The sequence below is a fragment of the Haliotis cracherodii genome, unplaced genomic scaffold, assembly GCF_022045235.1.
Source record: "Haliotis cracherodii isolate W230 unplaced genomic scaffold, xgHalCrac1.p SCAF_4, whole genome shotgun sequence".
Classification (NCBI taxonomy): domain Eukaryota; kingdom Metazoa; phylum Mollusca; class Gastropoda; order Lepetellida; family Haliotidae; genus Haliotis; species Haliotis cracherodii.
In genome coordinates, this window is record NW_027266297.1 from 27,240,616 (window position 1) to 27,262,630 (window position 22,015).

The following is a 22,015-nucleotide window of genomic DNA, read 5'->3' on the forward strand; positions in this document are numbered from 1 at the left end:
ATGCAAATTCAATATGGAGGTTAACATTTGTTACGACACGATTAAAAAACATGGAATGGATTATGCGATCAACCTTTTTACATGGCGGCCTTATTTTGTCTGCAGTTACAAAAGAAATATGAATATGTTAATTGATGAATGGATGAACAATTGTTTTCTTTAACTAAATAGAAAATTATAAGATATTTCGGTTTGAAGTATCCGTGTCTTCCTTGTTCAGTCAACCCCGTATATCCGGAAACTCTATATTACGAACATTTACTTATGATACGATTATATACATATATAACGGGACGTATCACCCATTAATCCTTAATCCAAATATATGATGCTCTGTGTGCTTTTTTCAGGACCGGTTTCTATGAATTAATAGGGACTGAGTATGGTTTTACGCCGCTTTAGCAATATTCAAGATTCATCACCGCGGGGGACATCAGAAATGGGCTTTGCACATGTACTGATGAAAATCGAACCCCGACCCTCGGCGTGACGAGCGACCGATTTAACCACAAGGCTACCCCACCGCCCGTACGGATTAATAAGGTTCACTGCATTAACCAAGTACTTTTAATCTAGCAGTAACAACGGCTTAACGTCACACGGGTCAGTAAACACTTTGCAATGCTACAAATGTGAATTCTGAAACGCCCCGATTTCCAGTATTGTTGAATTTGTCAACTGGTTAAAAACATGATCGGGTCAGTTGTCACATATTTTTGTTTGTTTATTTGTTCATTAACGCCGCATTTATAAACATCGATCTACGCAATTGAGATACGCTAACATGCGTGATGCAGGTCTCAGACGTTTACCACTTCGGTGAAACCCACGAGCACCGGTATGGTGCTGACAAACCTAGAAGCATAATCGGGGCGAACCGGGATTCGAACCCACAATCATAGGTTTCTGGCGTGCCCAAGGGACGCAACTCTGCACAGCGAATCGCGGCGCCCTAGACGACTGGGCCACCCGTGCCCCACTTAGTTATGAACTTAACAGAGGGTAAAAAACCTGGCCCTCTACTCCACTTAGAGGCAGAGTAACAAGTACAATCTTTTAAAATCTTTGGGTATCACCTGGCCTGGTATCGAACCTCTGACCTTCCTATCTCCTGATCTCCTGGCATACGTTCTATCGACCAGACACGGAAGAGGTCTAAACTGAATACTTTTGTTTGTTTGTTTGTTGTTTAACGCCGCACTCAGCAATATCCCAGCTATATGACGGCGGTCTGTAAATAATCGAGTCTGGACAGACAATCCAGTGATTGACATCATGAGCATCGATCCACGCAATTGGGATACAATGACATGCATCAACCAAGTCAACGAGCCTGACCACCCCATCCCGTTAGTCGCCTTTTGCGACAGGCATAGTCGCCTTTTACGGCAAGCATGGGTTGCTGAAGACCTATTCTACCCCGGATCTTCACGGGTCCTAAAGTGAATACTAAGTACACAAGGAGCAACGGTTAATTGTATTAATGACAACAAGCCATGTATTATCAAGTTTTATTCTGCAACTACATCCTGGATACAATTTTCACATTATCCTTTGAAGTATGCTATCCCGGCGAACAAGCTCACGAAAACGTGACCAAACTGACGAGAGTGAAACCTATTGCTCTGGAAAAACAACGCCTGCAGCTCTCATCGACAAAGAGGCAACGAGATCCACTTAATTGGTGACCTCTGTGCACGTATTCTCATTAGCTCGGATGTACTTGTGATCACCAGATAGTCCTTGGCGCATGCACCTGAGTCGGTCACAGCCAGTGTTTGTTTGTTGTTTAGCGCTGCACTCAGCAATATTCCAGCTATATGACAGGGGTCTGTAAATAATCGAGTCTGGACAAGACATTCCAGTGATTGACATCATGAGCATCGACCCACGCAAATGACATACGATGACATGCATCAACCAAGTCAGGGAGCCTGACCACCCGATCCCGTTAGTCGCGCCTTTTATAGGTTGCTGAAGACCTAGTCCCCCCCCCCCCCCCCCCCCCCCCCCCGCCCCTCCCCCGATCTTCGCGGGTTTCACACTGCACCTATACCTTGGTGCACGCATCCTGCCTTCTTTATACCAAAGAATTCACTATATATCTGCAAACCATTGCAGTTTCATAATTAACTTTTAATGTGCAACGTAATCTTGAAGCCTGTCTTCTTAACACTTTCTTTGGATCGATATTCACAATGGTAGATTGAAATAATCGCAAGCACAACAGTTTTATGCAAAATTATTACGAGCGCTCAAGTTACTGTGTGAATGTTATTATATGTATGTCGCTCACCGGCTAGCTGGCTCACTGATTATTCAAAACTGCAGGGACAATGTTTCCTTTTGAAAAAGAGAACTCGCCTATAAAACAGACGATATTTCCATACAAGGAAGTGGATGCTTCTTTGAAGCAGACGACATTTCCACACAAAAACGGGGATGCTTCTTTGAAGCAGACGACATTTCCATATAAAGTAGTGGATACGTCTTGGAAGCAGGCATGTCTATATGAATCATTGGACGCTTCTTGGGGGCAAACATTTCTATACAACGAAGTGGTTATTTCTTTAAAACAGACGTCATTTCCATACGAAGCAGTGGACATTTCTTTGAAGCAGTCGACATTCCCAAACAAAGAAGTGGATGCGTCTTTGAAGCAGACGACATGTCCATAAGAATTATTAGGCATTTCTTTGAAGCAGACGACATTTCCATACAAAGAAGTGGATACATTCCCACAGGAAGCAGTAGATGCTTCTTTGAAGCAGACGACATTCCACAGGAAGCAGTGGACACTTCTACGGTACAGACGACATTCCCTCAGGAAGCAGTGGACACTTCTACGGAACAGACGACATTCCCTCAGGAAGCAGTGGATACTTCTTTGAAACAGACGACATTCCACAGGAAGCAGTAGATACTTCCTTGATGCAGACGACATTCCCTCGGGAAGCAGTGGATACTTCTTTGAAGCAAGCGATATTCCACAGGAAGCAGTGGATACTTCTTTGAAGCAGACATCACCCCTTTCAGTATACCATTGAACATCGTCGATATACCGTGTCTCTCTGTCTTCCTCAGTTGCTTCTCCGGGAAAGGGCATGAACGTTTCTGAAAAAATCCAAATGAACTACAAGATATTTAAACTAAACTTACGCACATAGAAGTCAACATTAAAGACACTCGGAATCTGTTCGCTATATCCGAAATTAGCAATTAATCTGCAGGACTAATTAGTTAGGTTCGTGAAAGTCGAATATTCGCTACATCCGGGGCTAGCCTACTGTAAATGAATCGGTTATCACATTCTGTTCGTGCAGTTTGGTCAATGAAACAGACACACTGTAGATAAAATTAGGAACAGACAAAGAAGGCTTGGGCTTGAGCGAACTGTCGGCAAGGGTATTTAATTTTGTATGGATATCGGAAACACTGTCAGATATTTACGATTTTACTCCTTTTGCGTTTCTTTTTTTTCAGAGTTTATATTCACCTGAGAGTGAATGTAGCTTTGGTGCATCAAGGCGGCACCTCCCTGGTCGCAGACAGCCTTGACCGCCTCCTCTCGCGACATTGTGACGTCAGAGAGACTGGAACTGGGCTCTTAGCTGACGGTTGCTGCAAAATATCGGATGCAAAAAGACATGGTTTGAAAAACTGTTTGTTGTCTAACGCTGCACTGCATAGTTCAACTATATGACGGGGTTGTAAATAATCAAGGACGGGGTTCATTTAGACTTGAAGTCTGAAGTCTCTCAGCGAAAAAGGATTATTTTAAATCGTAATTTTTATATTATGTAAATAATAAGGACAAGGTGTGCCAATAAGAGACTGGCGTCCTCACTGTCCACTTATTTAGACTTGCCTCTGATAAGGATAGAACACTATACACCAATGGACCTATCGTTCAGTACAGCCTTGGAGCAAGGCTAGAGGCTCATTGTACATGCAGTTATTTAAGCATTGTGATTACATGCGAATATTGTGTCATTGTGATTACATTTGGAAATGTTTTAAGGATATTTGTGTCTTTGTTGTTTAATGCCACACTCAGCTATATGCCGGACTGTAAGTAATTAAGGAGTTCCGGGGAAGATTCTTTAGTCTTTAGCAACCCATACTTGCCGTAAAAGGCGACTATGCTTGTCGTAAGAGGCGACTAACGGGATCGGGTGGTCAGGCTCGCTGACTTGGTTGCGTGGATTGATGATTATGATGTCAATCACTGGATTGTCTGGTTTATTGACTCGATTATTTACAGACAGTCGTCATATAGCTGGAATATTGCTAAATGCGGCGTTAAACAACAAACAAACAAAATAAGGCTTGATCAGGCAATCCAGTGATTGATATTGTGAGCAACGATCCAAGCCATGTTACGATGACGCGCGATCAACGCAGGTAGCAAGCCTGACCACCCGATCGATTTGATTGCCTCTTATGACCAGCATAGGTTGGGAAGGGACCTATTCCCACACATTAACCAGATTTGGGGAAACCAACAAACACGGGTGTGGTGCTGACACACCAAAGATCAAACTCGAACTACTGGATTCGAACCCATGGCCACCAGACCTTACAGACTTAGGAACGCCGCTCTGGTTCCACCCTTCGTCTCTTCGTGACAAGAAGCTGCAGGTGGCACCAGACAAAGATCCCCGTTAAGCTAGACACGTTCCCAGTGAAATTGTCCGGATTACCAGAGTTCCGAATTAATGAGTGAGTGAGTGAGTATGGTTTTACGCTGTTTTTAGCAATATTCGAGCAATATCACAGCCGGGGACAACGGAAAAATGGGCTTCATATCCGAATTGATTAACCATTGCTACGTTCGTAATAGTAACCGTACGTAAAGTGAGGTTTCCGGATTGACGAGGGGCCAACTGGGTTTTATTATATAATGAAGGGTTTCATTGTACGCTGAAGGGTTTCATTCTAAGGGTAAGAACATACATACCTGTATGAGGATGCAGCTCATATCAAACACGTCATCCTCGGCTGCGACGTCACAAGGAGCATTCTTTGACCCACACAACGTTGTGAATAACCTCTCTGTATTTTCCACCTGAAACACAAAAACAAGGGTATTTTATTGGAAGGTGACATCTTCACGGCGATACATACAATCAGCGGGGTTGTGTGGATTGGTTGGTCTAAATGGTCGATGGCTGTGGATTATAATGTGTCTGTTGAAGCTTCAAATGAGTTTGGTTTAACGCCGCTTTCTTCAATATTTCAGTTACATAATGACGTCAGCACCATACCGTGCTCGTGGGTTTCACCAAAGTGATAAACGTCAGACACCTGCATCACTTCGTGCTTTCCTCCAACAATAATGTTCAAAGCAGCGTTAAACCCAACTCACTCACTCCAAATGTCTATCAAATATTAAAGCATTATTCACACCTTCAGTCAAGTATGAAATCTGGTCCCATATCGTCCACATAAAAAAAGGACAACGAACGTCATTTCTTGACGCTTACAGATAAATCAAACCTCATTGAAACACTCCCAGCAGAAGAGTATCATGTGAGAACATGCACGTTGACTTCACAACGTGCAAGGAAGTGTTTACACCAAGCACTGGTAGCGCCTATATATGATGCAAATGGGTCAATATGGCTGTATGTGACCAAAATAGATGCCAGTTCGAGGCGTGAATATACGCCAACTGCGGCTTGCAAATACAAAAATAGTTCCAAATCAACTTAGCGTTCAAGACATGTTTGTGACCACGTTCCTTGATTGTGTGCCTGCGTCATGAAAGGCACACAGATATGTGGGGGGAAAACGAGAAAAAATATCTAACTTCTAACGATGTCATTTTCAACAGCTTAAAAATGAGTTATATAAGATAGTTTGACGTCACAATGCATTGACCGTGAAATGGAAGCAAAGACGAATTATTGATTAATATTGAGTTACTGTTCCATTCGGATGTTACGGCCGTAGTTGGTTTAAAGGTTATACTTGTAAAACAGATTTGAGGTGGGAGTAAGACGGGGTGGTTATATAGGTGGGCAAGTGGATCCTGTTTTATGCCGCCAGCTACCATATTATATCTATATCACGGGACTCTGACCAGACTCATACCGATACAAAGGGGCGGTCGGGTAGCCCAGTGGTTAAAGCGTTAGCTCGTCACGCCGAAGACCCGGGTTCGATTCCCGACATGGGTACAATGTGTGAAGCCCATTTCTGGTGTCCCCCGCCGTGATATTGCTGGAATATTGCTAAAAGCGGCTTAAAACCATACTCACTCACTCATACCGATACAAGCCATTCAGTCAGCCATTTATACCACCCCATTTTGGTTTTTTTCGAAGTAGGGCGTTCAGCGCCTTTTCCCCAGTATTCAAGCCATAACAGGTGAGGTGAGGTGAAATGGGGTTTAACGTCGCGTCCAAGATTATTGCACTGATATAGCGACGTGCATGCACGTGTGTGTGTGTGTGGCTGCTTGTACTAGTCCGGACTCATGCCGATTTATAGTGCCAGCCCACTGAGATACCATGTCGCAGTTTAACATGACTACCCCACTCAGACACAGTATACTGACTCCGAGCTGACCAGTCCTTGTTTTAGACCCTTACTGCCGAGCGCCAGACAGGGTAACAACAAGTACCATCTTTAACGTCTGTTTGGTATGACGCGGCCCAGGATCGTCCTCCGGGCAGACGCTTTATCCTCTTGACCACGGGTGTGATAACATATTCTGGGGCATCAAGAACGGTTGCGGTTCACGAGCGAACGTTCAACTAATTTGGTTACACAATCAACCCAAGCATTTGAAGGAACTTATAGATTCGCCTGTTCGTCTCACCATTCGAATATTTACCTTAACAAGCTGGATCTCGTTCTCCCAGCAAAACGCCTCAATGAGGGTGTGTTGGATGTCCAGTGTGACGTCATGCTGTCCACTCGCCTCGGGCAGCACGCACAGCATCACGTTGTCAGGGTTACAGCGGAGGAGCTTTGCACACTCCATAACGCCACTTGTTACTCTGTGTGCCAGTATAGCCTCTTTTAACACGGGGGTCAAGGGGGGCGTGGTCGGCATGAGGGCACTGGAATAATCGAGAATCTATATATACTGTGTAAATACCGAAATACAGACAACTATATAGAGAATCTCACCCGAGTGTCTTTTGATATTAAATATATCAACAAGAGTTGATAAAAGTGGAAAAATTCCGAGGCTGGCCGGGGAATTTTGCCACTTTTATCAACGAGTGTTGATATATTTGATATATAAAAAACACTAGGGGAGAGTTTATTTATCATCCAACATCATTCTTCCAACTTTTTCAGTTTGTAGACAGTAATTAGCAGTGTCTTCAGTGTAAAAAGTGCTGCTAACAGCTTCAGTAGCAGAGCCATAGTGATGTCATCTGATTGTGACGTCATGGTAACAGTGACGTCACAATGGTCTGCAAAGCATTGTGATGTAATTTCATTGCAGCGATATCTACACTGTCTCCTGGGAGAGCCAGCTTTGGATGCTAAATAATAATTGCCACCACAAGCAAAAAAGAGTTTGTATATATACTACTCAAAAGATTGGTTGGTTGGTTGGTTGGTTGGTTGTTTAACGCCGCACTCAGCAATATTCCAGCTATATGACGGCGGTCCGTACATAATCGAGCCTGGACCAGACCAGATGATTAATATCATGAGCATCGATCCACGCAAATGGGATGGCTGACATGCATCAACCAAGTCAGCGAGCCTGACCACCCGATCCCGTTAGTCGCCTCTTACGACAAACATACTCAAAAGAAGTTAAGAACATCCGGTTTTTCACATGATTATGGTTAATCTGTTATGGTTACGGTAAAACATCAAGGCTCCTTAACTTGGTATGAGTAGTATATAGTCCCTGTACATCGTATTCACAATACGAAAAAAAATCATTTCGTCTATAAAATTGTATCTGAGACAGATGTGTGAAGTTAGCACCGTGACTAAGATGTGGTTTTTTCCTCGATATGTTTTTATATTGACAGACATGCAGTAAGTAGTAAGTGGATGCATGTGTTAGATGCCGTTACGTGGGTGGTGCCAAGGTGGGTGGGTGGGTGTATGAGGTGGACGTCGAGGCCTGACACACACACACACACACACACACACACACACACACACACACACACACACGCCTAGTTATTCCAAATACACTGAACGAAAAGGGTACCAGGCATAGCACCATTCTCAAAACAGTTATTGAAACTGGTTTTCGAAAATGTATTCGTCTCTCCTGTTGAAAAGGTAAATATATTTACCTGGCTTGGTATCCGTAGGTACTCGCGAGCATCCTTATCGTCGTCAGGAACTTTATGTGTGAAACTGGCGACGGATGTGGCTTATGTCCTGCTTTCTGGGAAGATGGGACATAAACACTTCAGTTCTATCCATTCAGTGACGCAAAAGGGTGTGATAACCTGTGACGTGACCCCACATCCGTTAGCACACCTAGTCACGTGATCTACCCGGCGCGTGTCTCCGATGTCGGGTGGTGGACAACATGACCCAGTTCGAGGGACAGGCGGGAGTTGGCTATTGCAGATTTATATTGATAAACACAATTTCTAAAATAACGGTATATTGAATGCAGGTGTCAAAACTGTACAGAGCTGTAAAAAAATATATTATTTCTCCGTGTAACCAGCTGAATAGGTCCCGTGAAGATCCGCGTTAGATAGGTCTTCAGCAACCCATGCTTGCCGTAAAGGGGGAATATACTTGTCGTATGAGGCGACTAACGGGATCGGGTGGCCAGGCTCGCAGACTTGGTTCATGCATGTCATTGTATCCAAATTGCGTGTATCAATGCTCATGAAGTCACTCACTGGATTGTCTGGTCCAGACTCGATTATTTACAGACCGCCGTCATATAGCTGGAATATTGCTGAGTGCGACGTTAAACAACAAACAAACAAACAGCCTAGCAGGTGTTCAATTCGACACATGGTTACAGTTAATTCAATAATTAGTGTCCCCAGTCGTGACATGCTGGAATAATGCTAACAGTGGCATAAACATAAAAAACTGCATGCATTCATATACTGTACACACATACTAGAATATACTCTACACACGTACTCGAATATACTGTACACACGTACTAGAATATACTCTACACACATACTAGAATATACTCTACACACATACTCGAATATACTGTAACACGTACTCGAATATACTGTACTCACACACTCGAATATACTGTACACACATACTCGAATATACTGTACACACATACTCGAATATACTGTACACACACACTCGAATATACTGTACACACCGTACTCGAATATACTGTACACACCGTACTCGAATATACTGTACACACATGCTCGAATATACTGTACATACATACTCGAATACACTGTACACACGTACTCGAATATACTGTACACACATACTCGAATACACTGTACACACATACTCGAATATACTGCACACACCGTACTCGAATATACTGCACACACCGTACTCGAATATACTGTACACACCGTACTCAAATATACTGTACACACACTCGAATATACTGTACACACTTACTCGAATATACTGCACACTCTTACTCGAATATACTGTACACACATGCTCGAATATACTGTACATACATACTCGAATACACTGTACACACGTACTCGAATATACTGTACACACATACTCGAATACACTGTACACACATACTCGAATATACTGCACACACCGTACTCGAATATACTGCACACACCGTACTCGAATATACTGCACACACCGTACTCGAATATACTGTACACACACTCGAATATACTGTACACACTTACTCGAATATACTGCACACTCTTACTCGAATATACTGTACATACATACTCGAATACACTATACTCACGTACTCGAATATACTGTACACTCTTACTCGAATATACTGCACACTCTTACTCGAATATACCGCACACACCGTACTCGAATATACTGTACACACATACTCGAATATACTGTACACACGTACTCGAATATACTGTACACACATACCCGAATATACTCTACACACATACTCGAATATACTGTACTCACATACTCGAATATACTCTACATACGTACTCGCATATAATGTACACACGTACTCGCATAATACACATATGTACTCACATAAAACATATTACACACATGTACTCACATGATATTTACACGTACATAATGTAATATTCTGAGGAATGATTCTGTTGGGTTTTAATGCAGATACAGCAGCTGGTTGGACGTTTACGTCTATTTCAACTATACACGTGACAGTGAACGATTTGAGACCTTTGAACGTTATTCAGTTATGTCACCTCGTGTCAGCCTCAAGTGGGAGGAAAGTCCAAATTGATGCAAGGATGACTGCACATGCCATGCACTGACGGGACTGACATCAACCGAAACTAACAGTATATATTTAAAGTTTAGTTTTGTTTCATGTTAGTCTACTTATCGGGGCGGTCGGAGAGCCTAGTTGTAAAGCGTTCGCTCGTCACGCTGAAGGCCCGGGTTCGATTCCCGACATGGTTACAATGTGTGAAGCCCATTTCTGGTGTCCCCCGCCGTGATATTGCTGGAGTATTGCTAAAAGTGGCGTAAAACAAACATACATACATAGTCTACTTATTGAGAAAACAAATTTCATCGTTTAAAAACAGATTAATTGTTAATAGTCAAGGCATATAATTAAAATTGATGCAGTATAGCCAGTTACTTAGATATGATGGTCGATGTCCACGTTTCTACATATTGTGTTGTGATGGCACGGTCCAGTCGTCTAAGGCGCTGAATTTCGCTATACATAATTACCTCCCTTATGTGACAGAATCCGATGAGCATGGGTTCGGATCCCAGATCTCCCTGATTATGATTCTTGGTATACGTCTGAGCCCAGATGGAAAAGTGGTGACTTATATCATAACGTTCCTAATCCTTAGTCATGCACCATAACTGTTGAATATACGTATCTTATTAAATCAAAACCAGATTAGATTTATAATAAAAGCAAGCCTAGCCAGCTCTATGAAATAAGCATCAGGAAACTTAATTGTTTCAATTTGAGATGAGAGAAATGTAATATGTAATGAAAGATTACATAGATTATATGTTAGCCTACTAACTATTGCAAACTATTTGAACCTGTGATTAATATTTGGTTCTTCAGCGTAATCCTTCATCTTTCTTCTTAACAATAAACAAAATTAATTCGTATTTTAGGTATTACATAAATATCTATAGAGATCGACCAAGCCAGTTACTTAGATATGATGGTCGATGTCCACGTTTCTATATATTGTGTTGTGATGGCACGGTCCAGTCGTCTAAGGCGCTGAATTTCGCTATACATAATTACCTCCCTTATGTGACAGAATCCGATGAGGATGGGTTCGGATCCCAGATCTCCCTGATTATGATTCTTGGTATACGGTATTTCCTAAATATCTATAGAGATCGACCAAGCCCCCCCCCCCTCTCTCTCTCTCTCTCTCTCTAACCTACTATTCCTACGGACCTGAGCTTCAAGGTTAAATATATTCAAGGTTAAATATATTCATATTGCCAGACAAGGAGTAAAATAACATTCACTCAGTTGCCCAGTACTTTCCACTTTATTACGGTAATACCCTGACAAAATACCAAACAATAAACCCATGAAACAGTATCACTTTCCAGATATGCAGACATGCACCCGGAATATGAATCCTGTTTATCACTTCAAACACAGTAGCAAGAAAGATAGGATTGTTATAGTCGTCAAAGGAACGCTAATGTCTCCTCCTGCACAGGTGAAACTCTAATGAGTCAGACAAGGAAAACAAAACGGTTTCTCTAAAAACCAATATTTGTCAGTCTCGCCATAATGGCATCGAAACAAGACAGAACACCAGACTAAACACGAGGGGGAGAGGGTGGGGGTTGGGGAGGGTAGCACGATGTCCGTGAAAGTCAAAAACCTTGCAACTTTCTCAGAGTAAATTTGTTTGAGGGTGACACATTTCCTTAACCTCAAAACGAAACCTGTTTCAACATTCGACTCGTACGTATGTAGCTGCTGTTGGAGTGGGTGTCTGTTTGTATACAAACGTGTGGGAAAGTGTCGCAGCGCTAGCCAGCTGATACCGTGGGAGCGACTAGGCACGAATGACGGGGCACCCACCCTGATTTACCCTTATATATGCGCTCTAAAAATAACCGAGTAGGTTATTTTTAGCACAAAGGAAGATAGCAGTGTAAACTCGGGTGATGTGTGCGTTGACGTCAATACGAGTTTCTAATTGTCCAAAAGACACGAACAGGGAGATATAATTAAACTGCAGACCGCATTCGTTAAACACTTTATAATCACGACTGTCTCAAAATAGTTCTTGATGACCTGTTCTTTTGATCACCCATTATCTAAAACATATTATGGAGACCTGTATGAATGGGTTACATTAGAAATAAGAGCGTACTTAAAATAGACTGGGATATTTAGGTTTGGTATTCGGGAATATTGCTGAGTGCGGCGCTAAACAACAAACAATCAAACTAAAGGAACATTAAAGAGGGATTTGTATGGTATCCTAGAAGGGCCATTGTCGGACTTGGCTCGAGCAAATCGTCTGTCTATCCATTTTTTATCAAGCTTTTCAAAAACTAGTATGCTTGTCTGCTAATTCAGATTCTATGATGCACGATAGTGGCACCGTTCCACAAAGCAATCGTAGCGCTAAGGTGATTGTAACTCCCATACTTTAACTCTGACTTACGACAGTCGTAGCGTTACGATCGCTTTGTGGAACAAGGCCTAGGCAACGATTATAACGTACAGACATTCTCTGATTCACAGTGCAGGTGTTGCAGCATCCAGGTATCTACTCAACATGTCACCCGTGAAGATCCGGGGTAGAATAGGTCTTCAGCAACCCATGCTTGCCGTAAATGGCGACTATGCTTGTCGTAAGAGGCGACTTACGGGATCGGGTGGTCAGGCTCGCTGACTTGGCATGTTATCGTATCCCAATTGCGTGGATCGATGCTCATGATGTCAATCACTGGATTTTCTGGTCTAGATTCGATTATTTACAGACCGCCGTCATATAGCTGGGGTATTGCTGAGTGCGGCGGTAAACAACAAACAAACAAAACTGAACATGGACTTGGTTCCTCTGTAAGTCAGAGAATATCTTAAAGAAATCATGACGTACAAATTCTTGGAAGATGCTTTAGACACATTTTACGCCTCAGAATCCATGGTGTATTAAGCCTATGTAGTGACTGTTGGTTCTGGGGCCATGAATGTATAGCTTAAGTTTATGAGCCGGAAAAGTGAATGACTGCGGCAAACATCCGCACACGTTCCAGGTCTGCACAATACACCGTGTCCATTACTCATGCAACATATTTTGTGTACAGCTCATGATGTAGATTCACGTTGTATAATGACATGGTCAACATGCCAATGGCTAACGTATGCAAACGCTTCAAAACTAGCAAACATTCCCGCCTCACTCCATCGATTATAATTAGGCTTTTGAGCAAGACTTTGTGACAACAGAAAAAACATGTGAAGCTGTTAACGACAAGATTATTCAAACTGAGGCAGGTGCGTTGGAGAATCGTTATGGACAAAGGGAGATAACCGATACAAACCCCGTTGCTATGTACCCCCGTATACAATTGCACAAACTTAGACATCTCGGTTGCGCTTGAATGTTTGAACTGCAATTATTGGTCTACAATCAGCACACCGGAAAAGCGAACACCGGAGACCCAATTAATAATTTTCCATCAGTTTTTAGAAATATGATAAGGAAACATTAAGAAAATTGATTTTCTTATGCACTAAAAAGGGCAGTTGATCATTAAGATATGGATTTTAGTATGTACAAAACCATGGAATACTGCAATTAAAATTAAAAAGATCCCAATTGTTCGTTTCTGAATTTCTTTTTTTTCCATGTTCTTTTAAACTTTCAAATCTATATAGTATATACCCATATTATACTACACCGAGTTTCTCTTCTGGAAACACTGATAGGCACTCTACGTTTTCGCCACGGTCTAAGGGAGATAATCCGACATTTTTGCTCTCATGCTGCGTTTCGCGAAACTAGTACATGTTGTTTGGTGTCGTTTTCCATTACATTAAGCAGGGTGTTATGATTTCATCAAAATACGAGTGCAAATACCCATACATAAACCATGTTTAATTCATACTTAATTTATTTAGATCAGAAAATATGGTATTAAACAATATGGTTTCGTAAGTGTAGGCCATCGGCCATCCGCCCATACTTACAATGGACGTGATGTACACAAATCTTATTGTTCTGGTAATTATGTACTACGAAGTGACATCGCTTGATAGATATAGATAGCTAAACGTTTAATTAATTTACAATCAGTTGTTGACACAATGATATTAAATTTGTGTTTGGTCGGATATTTACAATTTACACCCGTAGCTTGTTATAATCAGGGCAAACTAACAAAAAATGTTGCTCGTCCTCCACCTACCCAGCATTACAAACACAACATAGTCTTCTGTTACGGGGGGATGTTAGCGTATCGCCCAGTTTCAACACATAGCTGATTTGAAAAACATGTAAACTGAGCAAGCGCCACTCTCAATTTATTGACGGTCACACAGATGAGATACGACTCTGTACCTTGAATAGGGAATAAGAGAAAGATTTACTACCCTTTTCCAGAAGTCTATGCCAATCCTGTTCATCAGCACATTTAAGACGCGACATAAATTCTGTCAAAAACGAATGAGGATGACTTATACACTGGTTTTCCCATACAGAGCCAAAACCCAAACCGAACAATAAAGATTTTCATTTTAATACAAAATTAATTTTACCATTACTTTCTGCCTGAAGCATCACATAATAACATTACTTTGGATAGCGACAATCGGACATACTCAATAACCTTATCCAATAACCAATAACTCTTTTGTATGCATAAAGATTTTAGGGATACCGCCCACATTCACCTCCAACCATATTGTTGGGTGTTGACGATTTGACACCTAGAAAGCGCTTGTATGTATGGTTTCTATTTCATCATTCTGGTGTATAGCCCAGTAGTCGGAACAATAGAGCAAAATTGGTATTATTTTCAAATCAAATATTTTAAATCATAAAGGCATGTCGAAGAGGATGTAATTTTATCAATGACTATAAAATTCCAAACATTTCATATTTGCCCTGTAAACCAGCATTAGAGAAATGACTTGACCAGGACAGGCTTCTCGTAAAAGTAACGCCCAAATATTTATAGGAAGATGCACTCCAACTTGACAACACTCCACCTTTCTTAAAAACAAACACCTTGGTTTTATCCAAATTGAAAATAAAAGTCAATTGTCCACGTCTATTAATCCAACAAGGTCTGCATTAGATAAAAAGTTTTTAAAAGTTTACATCGGAAACTCTATTTACCAAACCAGATATATTCCAGAAGAGAAGCTTAGTAGATAATGATTGTTTTGGACATCGACGAGAATTTGCTTGAACTGGACCACACCCTTATTTGCCAGCACTGGACGTGATATGACCAACTTGCTCAGTATCATCCGATCTCTCACCACTGTATGCAGCTTATGCTGCGTCATGGTTGGAGTCAGTAACAATAGGTACGCCATTCTTGAAGTATCCTCGTTTGTTTTGTGCACGTGGGTCTTGTAGCTTATTCCGCTGTCTCTGTGTGAGATCGCTGGCGATTCCATACCCTGAACTTTTGATGTCGCTACGTCGACTAAGGGGACGTATTTTCCAGTCGATAGTGAGGAATTTGATAATAATTGGCCTTGGCCGCCTTGAATGTGAAGAACGATGCCAAAGTCTGTGCACTTCGGCAATATCATGTGGACGTATCTAAACGATGTCATATGTTGTATTACCCGAGTTTAGAACGTCACAAACATCCTTACAACCAGTTTTGTTTTCATCACAGTTTTCCGAAACTCCTAATAACAAAACATTGTTCTGTCTACTATATTGTTCTAGTCTTTCTACTTCGTCCTGTAACTGTATCAGGGGCGGTCGGGTAGCCTAGTGGTTAAAGAGTTCGCTCGTCACGCCGAAGGCCCGGGTTCAATCCCAGACACGGGTACAATGTGTGAAGCCCATTTTTGGTGTCCCCTGACGTGATATTGCTGGAATATTGCTAAAAGAGGCGTAAAATCATACTCACTCACTCACTGTAACTGTATCACTGTACCTGTCGGTTCCACTGGTATGCTGTGAGTCTGCTCTATTTGGTCCAAAAATTCGTTTACTGCCTTAATATCCAAACGTAATACAGCCTGTTCACCCTTTAGGTCTTCCATATTTCGCTTAATATCTTCCACGGTAGCACTGAGTTTGCGAGTTTGGGTTTTAATGTCCCTAATATCACGTGCAAGCTCACGTGTCATTGAACGAAGTTCCTGTATAATCTCTGATTTTAAAGCAGTGAGTTCAGAACTGTCAATGCCTTTACCATTCGGTCCAGGATTAGTCTCCACGTCCCCCGAAAGTAGAATATTATCCCAGCAGGTACTGATGATACAGCTCGCGTTGTACATACATGTCAGTAACACCCATGTAGCAAGGACCCGATAGCCTACATCAACATACGGCGACCAATTCGAGTCATGGGAGTAGGGCTCAAGATGGCCGATTTGACGAGTCCCTCGTGGTGCTAAGAAATTACCAATTCTCGCCCTCCAGAGTTCCAAACAGATGCCCATTCTACAGCGGAACTGTTCAGTAACTTTGTGGAAAAAGATTTGTATTGCTATTGTTACAAGATTGTCAAACATCAGTTGATGTGTAGGGCGCAAATAGATATTCTTTGTTGTTTGTTGTTTAACGCCGCACTCAGCAATATTCCAACTAGATGACGGCGGTCTTTAAATAATTGAGTCTGTACCAGACAATCCAGTGATTGACATCATGAGCATCGACCTACGCAAATGGGATACGATGACATGCATCAACAGTCAGCGATCTTGACCACCCGGTCTCGTTAGTAGCCTCTTACGACAGGCATAGTCGCCTTCTACGGCAAGCATGGGTTGCTGAAGACCTATTCTACCCTGGATCTTCAAGGGTCAGTAGCTGCTAACACAATAGCAACAAAATAAACACTTCCTGAATCGATGTGTGATCCTGTGCTTGGGCAGGGATAATAATCAATGGCCAATCTCGGATCTGCCCTCATGGGCAGAGAATCCTAACACGACCAAGGTACTCAACTCTGTTCGTCTAACTAAGGCATCTGTGACAGCTGGGTTATTGATGCCTCAATGGTGTGGAAAACATCACATTTTGGCAGAGTACCTGGTGTGGATACCTTTACAAAACCCTAGTTGTTCCATGGTTCCCAAGTATCAAAGGGCATTGGAGCATACTCCCTTATGCCTGCTGGGTAAATAAAGTATCACCAGCACTTGCAGTTTCTCTGTGACAATTCATATCTTTACCAATTTTGCAAAACCAACAGAAATGTCTGTGTGCCGCTAGTCCGAACTGATGCGATTTATAGTGCTAGCCTACTGATACCATGCTGCAATGTAACCTGAATATCCCACTCACACACAGTACACTGTTTTAACTCCCTCATGCCGAGCAACAGACAGGGTAACAACAAGAACCATCTTTTAACATCTTTTGGTATCGAACCCCAGACCTTCCGCTCTCCGGGCGGATGTTTAATCACTAGACCACTGAGGCGATCAATGACATGGGCAATATGCACCAGAAGAAAATCCTCAAGTTGAGCTAGCTGCACATTCAGGCTGTGGCCATATCAAATAGAACCCAAACGTTCACTACAAGCTGCTGGCCCTAGACATTTTGTACAGGGATGTACTGTCACCAGGGCCCACTTGCACAAAGCGATCTTAGCACTAAGACTATTGTAAGCCTATGTTAAAGTATGGGAGTTAAGATCATCTTAGCGCTAAGATCGCTTTGTGTAAGTGGGTCCTGGTCTGGACCAGACAAAACCCGTGGCTGGACAATGACAAGTGTAGATTCATCCCGCTGCAAAGAATAACAAAGGAATGAGGTTTCCATGTTTATTGTCCGTCATTTACATGTCTTTATGCGTCAGCAATGGTAACCTCGACCTCCACACCTGGTTCGATGCTGATGGAGGTGATCTGCTTCACAATCTCGGAGGGACTGTGCAGATCGATGATTCGCTTGTGGATCCTCATCTGGTAACGACTCCATGTCTTGGAGCCCTCACCACAGGGGGTCTTCCTGGTGGTGATCCGCAGCACCTTGGTGGGCATGCGCACTGGCCCCTTTACCTTTAGCTGCTTCTCCTTAGCCCCCTTAATGAGGTCGGCACACACTGGAAACAAGCACACAGTGAGTGAGTGAGTGAGTGAGTGAGTGAGTTGGGAGTAACACTGCTCATAGTATTTCTGAGTTAAAAACATATTTTTTGTATCTTTATACTTCAAATATTGTAGCAAATTCACTCAAAGGTTTTGTTTGGTGTTTCACGCCGCACTCAGCAATATTTCAGCTATATGACAGCGGTCTGTAAGTAATCAAGTCTGGACCAAACAATCTTGTGATTGACATGAGCATCAATCCACACAATTGGGATACAATGACATGCATCGTCAACCAAGTCAGCGAGCATCACCACCCGGTCCCGTTAGTCGCCTCTTACAACAAGCATGGGTTGCCCAAGACCTTTTCTAACCCGGATCTTCATGGGTCTCACTCAAAGGTAAACCAACTAAGGACATGTTAACCTGTTAAGTTAACCTGCACCAATGCAATCTTGTCCATGGGAAATCCCACCCTGTTGACAGGTAGTCCCAGATTTTCACTTTCGTTTGTTGTTTAACGCCACACTCAGCAATATTCCAGCCATATGACGTTGGTCTGTGAATAACTGAATCTGGACCAGACAATTCAGTGATTGATATAATCATGAACATCGATCCAGACAATGTTAATGAATACAATGACATGCATGAAGAAAGTCAGCTAGCCTGACCTCGGGATCCCGTTAGTCGCCTCCATGACAAGCAAGGAGACCTGAAGACCAATTCTAACCCGGATCCTCACTAGACTCAGAAGGAGCAGCTATGTTTACTATACCAGGAATGCAACTCTTCACAGGTCCAAGCCGGTTTGTGTCATATTCAGATGCCAACAACCAAATCACTGCACCCGACGACCTTATCCATTAAGTCGCCTTGTATGACAAGCATAGTTTGGTGGGGACCTCCTCCAACCTGGAATCCCAAAGGTGGCAAATGCCTGAACATAATTATAGAAAGAATCCAATACCCTTCTCCAGACTCTTGACATTCCTGCTGGTCAGGGTTATCCGGATTCTGTGAATCGGGGCCTCTTCTGTTGGAGCCTTTGTGTCCTTGTAAGACTGAAATCAAAGACAAAGAAATAATTATCAGATAAAGGTCATTCTGATTGGGAAAGAATACGAGTGTATGAGTGAGTGAGTTGGGTTTAATGCCGCTTTTAACAGTATTCCAGTTATGCCGCGGCATGTCAGCTTAATGGGAGAAAAGCCCGAAGTTATGGGGAAGGAATATGAGAAGCTACCATAGCAGGGGTAGAGATAAGTTAAATTCAATTTGTTCTCAGCTCATGTGCAGTGCAGCTTTAAAACAAGGTCCTATGGCCCTCACACATTTAAACAACCATGTGCTTGATTATTTCTTGTTGGAAACATCCAAAGATTTACTTGGGTCTATCTATTTTTAACTCGAGGTGTGTCAGTTGCAACATTGGGCTCTAGGCTGGCAACATGTCATTTGATTTTCGACAGTCTTACAGGCATCTTATCAATCCACATACAGTGAACTATGGTTATTACTTACACACTTATAACAAACGGACAGATATAACAAACTTACTTTTTTGGTCCTGACTATTTGCTGTAGTTATGTTGTTTGTATGCATATAACTACAGTTATAATGAATTAAAATTAGTAGTCCCTTTCAGTTTGTTATAATCGTCGTTTATTGTACCAAGAAGCCTCTAGTCTAATATATACTACTCCAAAGAAGTTAAAAAACACCCGATTCTTTCATATTACTACAGTTAATCTGTCTTGGCATGTGAGATTAACTATAGTAATATGAAAGAATTGGGTGTTCTTGAACTTCTTTTGAGTAGTATACATGAGTAATGAGTAAAATGTTTACGTGCATAGGACGCAACATATTCATACCCTGAAACAAAGGTGTTTGCTCTTACAAACATCTCAACCATAAAGATCCACCAGCCTCAGTCTATTGGATTGCATAGCTTTTGCACTCACTTCAAGTTATGAACATAATACATTTCTAGTGTATGACTTTGAAAGTGAACTTGACCTACTCTGCAGAAAAAGACAATTTCATTAAAATCTTATCTTTCACTCCTATACAATATTTCTCGACATTTAAGATTTGAGGAAATCACATATTGGCTTTCAAATTGATTTGGTTCAAATTATTTACCACCTTGATTCTGAAATTTCAATTTTAACAAAAGGAAACCCGCACACAATACAATTATGCCTTTAATGTTACTCTTTTTATTAGATGTAAATGGCACAGAAGTCAGAAAAAACATGGTGTTTAAAATATCAACTGGGCTATGAACATTTTAAACTTGCATGCCGGTGTGAATTTTTAGCACACTCATACCAAGAACTTGGAACCCTGGAGCCAGCTGGCTGATCAGAAAGTTTACCTCGTATGTTTTGTGGTAACAGAATAAATTATCTTTTTTAAAAGCAGGAAAAGGGCATTTTTGTGAAAAAGGCAAACATCTAACACTTCAGCTTGTACATAAGCAACTAACCACCAATTCTGACCACAGTCCGTTCATGAAGATAACATATACTAATGACCTGTTGTAAATTCCCTTTGAGTTAATTGTTAAAAAAAACTTCTTTTTTTTCAGGTCTAAGAAAAACAATCCACAGCAAACACAGTCCTACAAGATATGACATCCTTGAGATATCCAGCAGAAGTACTGTGACAGTCAAATTCTGACCCCTTAGCGTAGTTCAAATGGTAGTCCAAGCACACCTAATTTAAGTCGCTAAAAAGCAGCAAAAGAAACAGACTGATTTAGCTCACTAGTCCTTGAGATAACATGTAGCTAAACCCTTAATAATGGCAAATTTCTACTAGTCCATATACCTTTACTATGGTTTGGAAGGGGTTATAGGACTAGTGTCATTTTCCAACGCTGATAAGTCAAATTTACTAATCTTGATCCCTTAACATATGTACAGTGTGACTGAGTTAAGAATGGCTCTAGGTCCCTTTCAGCATTATCATCATGATCATGGCAGGGGACACAAGAATGGCCTTTGGCACCACGAACAAACGCTTTAACCATTAGGCTACCCCACCATCCATGAGAAGAGTGTGTCAATTTCTTACCTGGCACTATTTATATCCTAACCTAGACTGAAAATGAACTTAGATTTCAGGCCAAAAACCATAGGGCTGCTTGTGCTTGATTAACAATCGCATATTCTGATTGTGAACATGCAAACATAGTAGGCATAGAACTAGTCACGAATATTAGACGAAGTACGATTTATGGTTGGATTGAATGTTGAGTGTTGGATAAACGTGAGTGAAGTATCTTTGTAATATCGTTTTATCAAAAAGTAACTTTAAACGGGAATCAAAGCAATGGACAGGTGCCCGCAACTTATATCAAGGGAGGCAACCCAAATACCTGTAAACACATTTAGCAAATTGACCACATGGTATTATTTCCAGGTTTATATGCTCTTGTAATTTGAATAACAATCGATAAATACTTTTTGAAAATGATCATACCATATTTTATGATAATATCTGGCCGACTTAATCAAAGATTCAAAACTTTGAACAGCGGTGAGCCAGAAACTATCCTGACTGCACGAGGTTCGGAAAGAAAGAGCGAACGCTTGCGCGAACGGAAGTCATTGCGACTGGACTATTGAGAGGGGTGACAGGTTAAACTTGAAGCCGTAAAGAAACTAATA

The 22,015-nt window shown here is 41.7% G+C and overlaps 2 protein-coding genes across 2 annotated transcripts; both read right to left on the reverse strand.

The window, feature by feature from the left end:
* Positions 1-2,038: 2,038 nt before the first annotated feature.
* Positions 2,039-8,411, reverse strand: LOC139479159 (growth arrest and DNA damage-inducible protein GADD45 alpha-like). Its single transcript, XM_071261942.1, has 5 exons — positions 8,283-8,411; positions 6,842-7,070; positions 4,961-5,068; positions 3,497-3,621; positions 2,039-3,114 (listed from the first exon to the last, which is right to left on the reverse strand). The coding sequence occupies exons 1-4, from the start codon at positions 8,312-8,314 to the stop codon at positions 3,523-3,525; spliced, it is 468 nt and encodes a 155-aa protein (XP_071118043.1). The 5' UTR covers positions 8,315-8,411; the 3' UTR covers positions 2,039-3,114; positions 3,497-3,522.
* Positions 8,412-18,053: 9,642 nt separating this feature from the next.
* LOC139478533 (small ribosomal subunit protein uS10) lies at positions 18,054-21,936 on the reverse strand. The gene is made up of 3 exons (XM_071261031.1): positions 21,828-21,936; positions 19,305-19,398; positions 18,054-18,348 (listed from the first exon to the last, which is right to left on the reverse strand). Exons 1-3 carry the CDS (start codon positions 21,828-21,830, stop codon positions 18,092-18,094), a joined length of 354 nt encoding a protein of 117 aa, XP_071117132.1. The 5' UTR covers positions 21,831-21,936; the 3' UTR covers positions 18,054-18,091.
* Between the last annotated feature and the right edge of the window lie 79 nt (positions 21,937-22,015).

Coding starts and splice junctions, on each gene's coding strand:
- LOC139479159 (XM_071261942.1), bottom strand. CDS start 8,314: ATGCTCGCGAGTACCTACGGATACCAAGCCAG. Junction 5,069..6,841: donor ACGAGATCCAGCTTGTTAAG/GTAAATATTCGA, acceptor TTTGTGTTTCAG/GTGGAAAATACAGAGAGGTT. Junction 3,622..4,960: donor TGAGCTGCATCCTCATACAG/GTATGTATGTTC, acceptor GATATTTTGCAG/CAACCGTCAGCTAAGAGCCC.
- LOC139478533 (XM_071261031.1), bottom strand. Junction 18,349..19,304: donor TGTCAAGAGTCTGGAGAAGG/GTATTGGATTCT, acceptor GCTTGTTTCCAG/TGTGTGCCGACCTCATTAAG.